Consider the following 2,072-nt stretch of genomic DNA (forward strand, 5'->3'; position numbering starts at 1 on the left):
TATATATATATATATTTATTCATAATACAGATCGACAAACTTTACATTGCCTACTAATGCACAAAAAACGCAAGGTACTACAAGAAAACACTAAAAGACATACAAAATATCAATGAAAATAATAAAAATAAACAATTCTAGTGCAATTGTAATCACTCTGAAAAAATCTCATTGGCAACTAACTATTTCATAAAAGGTTATTACCACCATAACGTTCTTTTCAGTCGACAAACGTGGGTATACACCAATGAGGAGATGGCACAGGGGTATCTGCTTCTATAAACCAATGGGAGATGGGACTGTGTATCTGCTTCTATAAACAATGAGGAGAAGGACCATGGGTATCTGCTCTATAAAACCAATGAGAAGGGAACATGGGTATCTGCTTCTATAAACCAATGAGGAGAAGGACATGGGTATCTGCTCTATAAACCAATGAGGAGAAGGACAGTGGGTATCTGCTTCTATAAACCAATGAGGAGATGGGACCTGGGTAATCTGCTCTATAAACCAATGAGGAGATGGACATGGGTATTGCTCTATAAACCAATGAGGAGAAGGACATGGGTATCTCTTCTATAAACCAATGAGGAGAAGGAAGGGTATCTCTTCTTTAAACCAAGGAGAAGGGAATGAGGTATCTGCTTCTATAAACAATGAGGAGAAGGACAGGGGTATCTGCTCTATAAACCAATGAGGAGAAGGGACATGGGTATTGCTTCTATAAACCAATGAGGAGATGGGACATGGGTATAACTGCTCTATAAACCAATGAGGAGAAGGCGACATGGGGTATCTGCTTCTATAAACCAATGAGGAGATGGGACGAGGGTATGCTTCTATAAACCAATGAGGAGATGGACAGGGGTATCTGCTTCTATAAACCAATAGGAGAAGGGACAGGGTATCTCTTCTATAAACCAATGAGAGATGGGACATGGGAATACTGCTCTATAAACCAATGAGAGAAGGACAGGGGTATCTCTTCTATAAACCAATGAGGAGAAGGGACAGAGGGTATCGTATCTATTAAACCAATGAGGAGAAGGAACTAGGGTATCATCTTCTATAAACCAATGGGAGAATGGCAGTGGGGTAATCGTGCCTTCTATAAAATAAACCAATGAGGAGATGGGACATGGGTATCTGCTTCTATAAACCAATGAGGAGAAGGGACATGGGTATCTGCTTCTATAAACCAATGAGGAGAAGGGACAAGGGTATCTGCTTCTATAAACCAATGAGGAGAAGGGACTTGGGTATCTGCTTCTATAAACCAATGAGGAGATGGGAGAGGCAGGACTTGCAGCGAGATCAGCGTCACAAATAGAACCGACTACTATTTTATCCCTTGGCAACGCAGACACTCGTTGGCGCGCGCAAGCAGTGTGGGTGCAATAATTGAATTAATTATCGTATGTCGGTGTAGGTGTGACGGGAAGGAATTGCGCCGGCAAAATATTCTAAATAGGCCTATACAAATATTGTAATTAGTATATTACAGTTCCTTTATTTAATCACTGTTATAATTCAGTAAAGATTTTAAACCGCAACTACTAATCTTGGCTACTCACCAGAAGTGGCAGTGGAGAGAGACACACACCAAGCTGCCAATATGCACAACCACATAACCTGAAGAGAATGAAAAATTATTAATTTCACTATATGGAAATCTTGCCTATCGTTCGTGGGCACATAATACTTTCACCTTCAAATAGCAATCTAAAATATATTGATTGGCCTATGGTCGATCGTCGCAAAAAATCATTTCAATACTGTATTTCCGCAATAGCTTCTTACAAATGAGACAAAGGTGAAGMACATTACGCCATGAGGTACCTATAGAAGCGAAGGTCGACTTACTGTATACAGGGCCCTGGAGCTGTCTTTTTCAATAACGCAAGGTGGCATGTCGTGCGTAAAATCTCTGAAAAATCACGACGTCCAAATGAAGTCGGGAAATATTAGTTCAGAAAATAATGCTAATAATMCTTTATAATATAATATCTCAATMACACTTGTGCGAATAACTAGACCTGATCTTCCCCCGACAAGACCGTCGAACAATAAAT

At 39.9% G+C, this 2,072-nt stretch overlaps 1 protein-coding gene across 1 annotated transcript in view; it reads right to left on the reverse strand.

The window, feature by feature from the left end:
• LOC112069629 (butyrophilin subfamily 1 member A1-like) overlaps positions 1-2,066 on the reverse strand; it is a 29,957-nt gene extending 27,891 nt beyond the window's left edge. Inside the window, exons 1-2 of the mRNA XM_070438625.1 lie at positions 1,864-2,066; positions 1,575-1,632 (exon numbers count right to left, since the gene is read on the reverse strand). Coding sequence (XP_070294726.1) covers positions 1,575-1,632; positions 1,864-1,911 — 106 coding nt within the window. The 5' untranslated portion in view covers positions 1,912-2,066. The remainder of the gene's footprint in view (positions 1-1,574; positions 1,633-1,863) is intronic.
• Positions 2,067-2,072: the final 6 nt, after the last annotated feature.

The sequence above is a fragment of the Salvelinus sp. IW2-2015 genome, unplaced genomic scaffold (genome assembly GCF_002910315.2).
Source record: "Salvelinus sp. IW2-2015 unplaced genomic scaffold, ASM291031v2 Un_scaffold1060, whole genome shotgun sequence".
Classification (NCBI taxonomy): Eukaryota; Metazoa; Chordata; class Actinopteri; order Salmoniformes; family Salmonidae; genus Salvelinus; species Salvelinus sp. IW2-2015.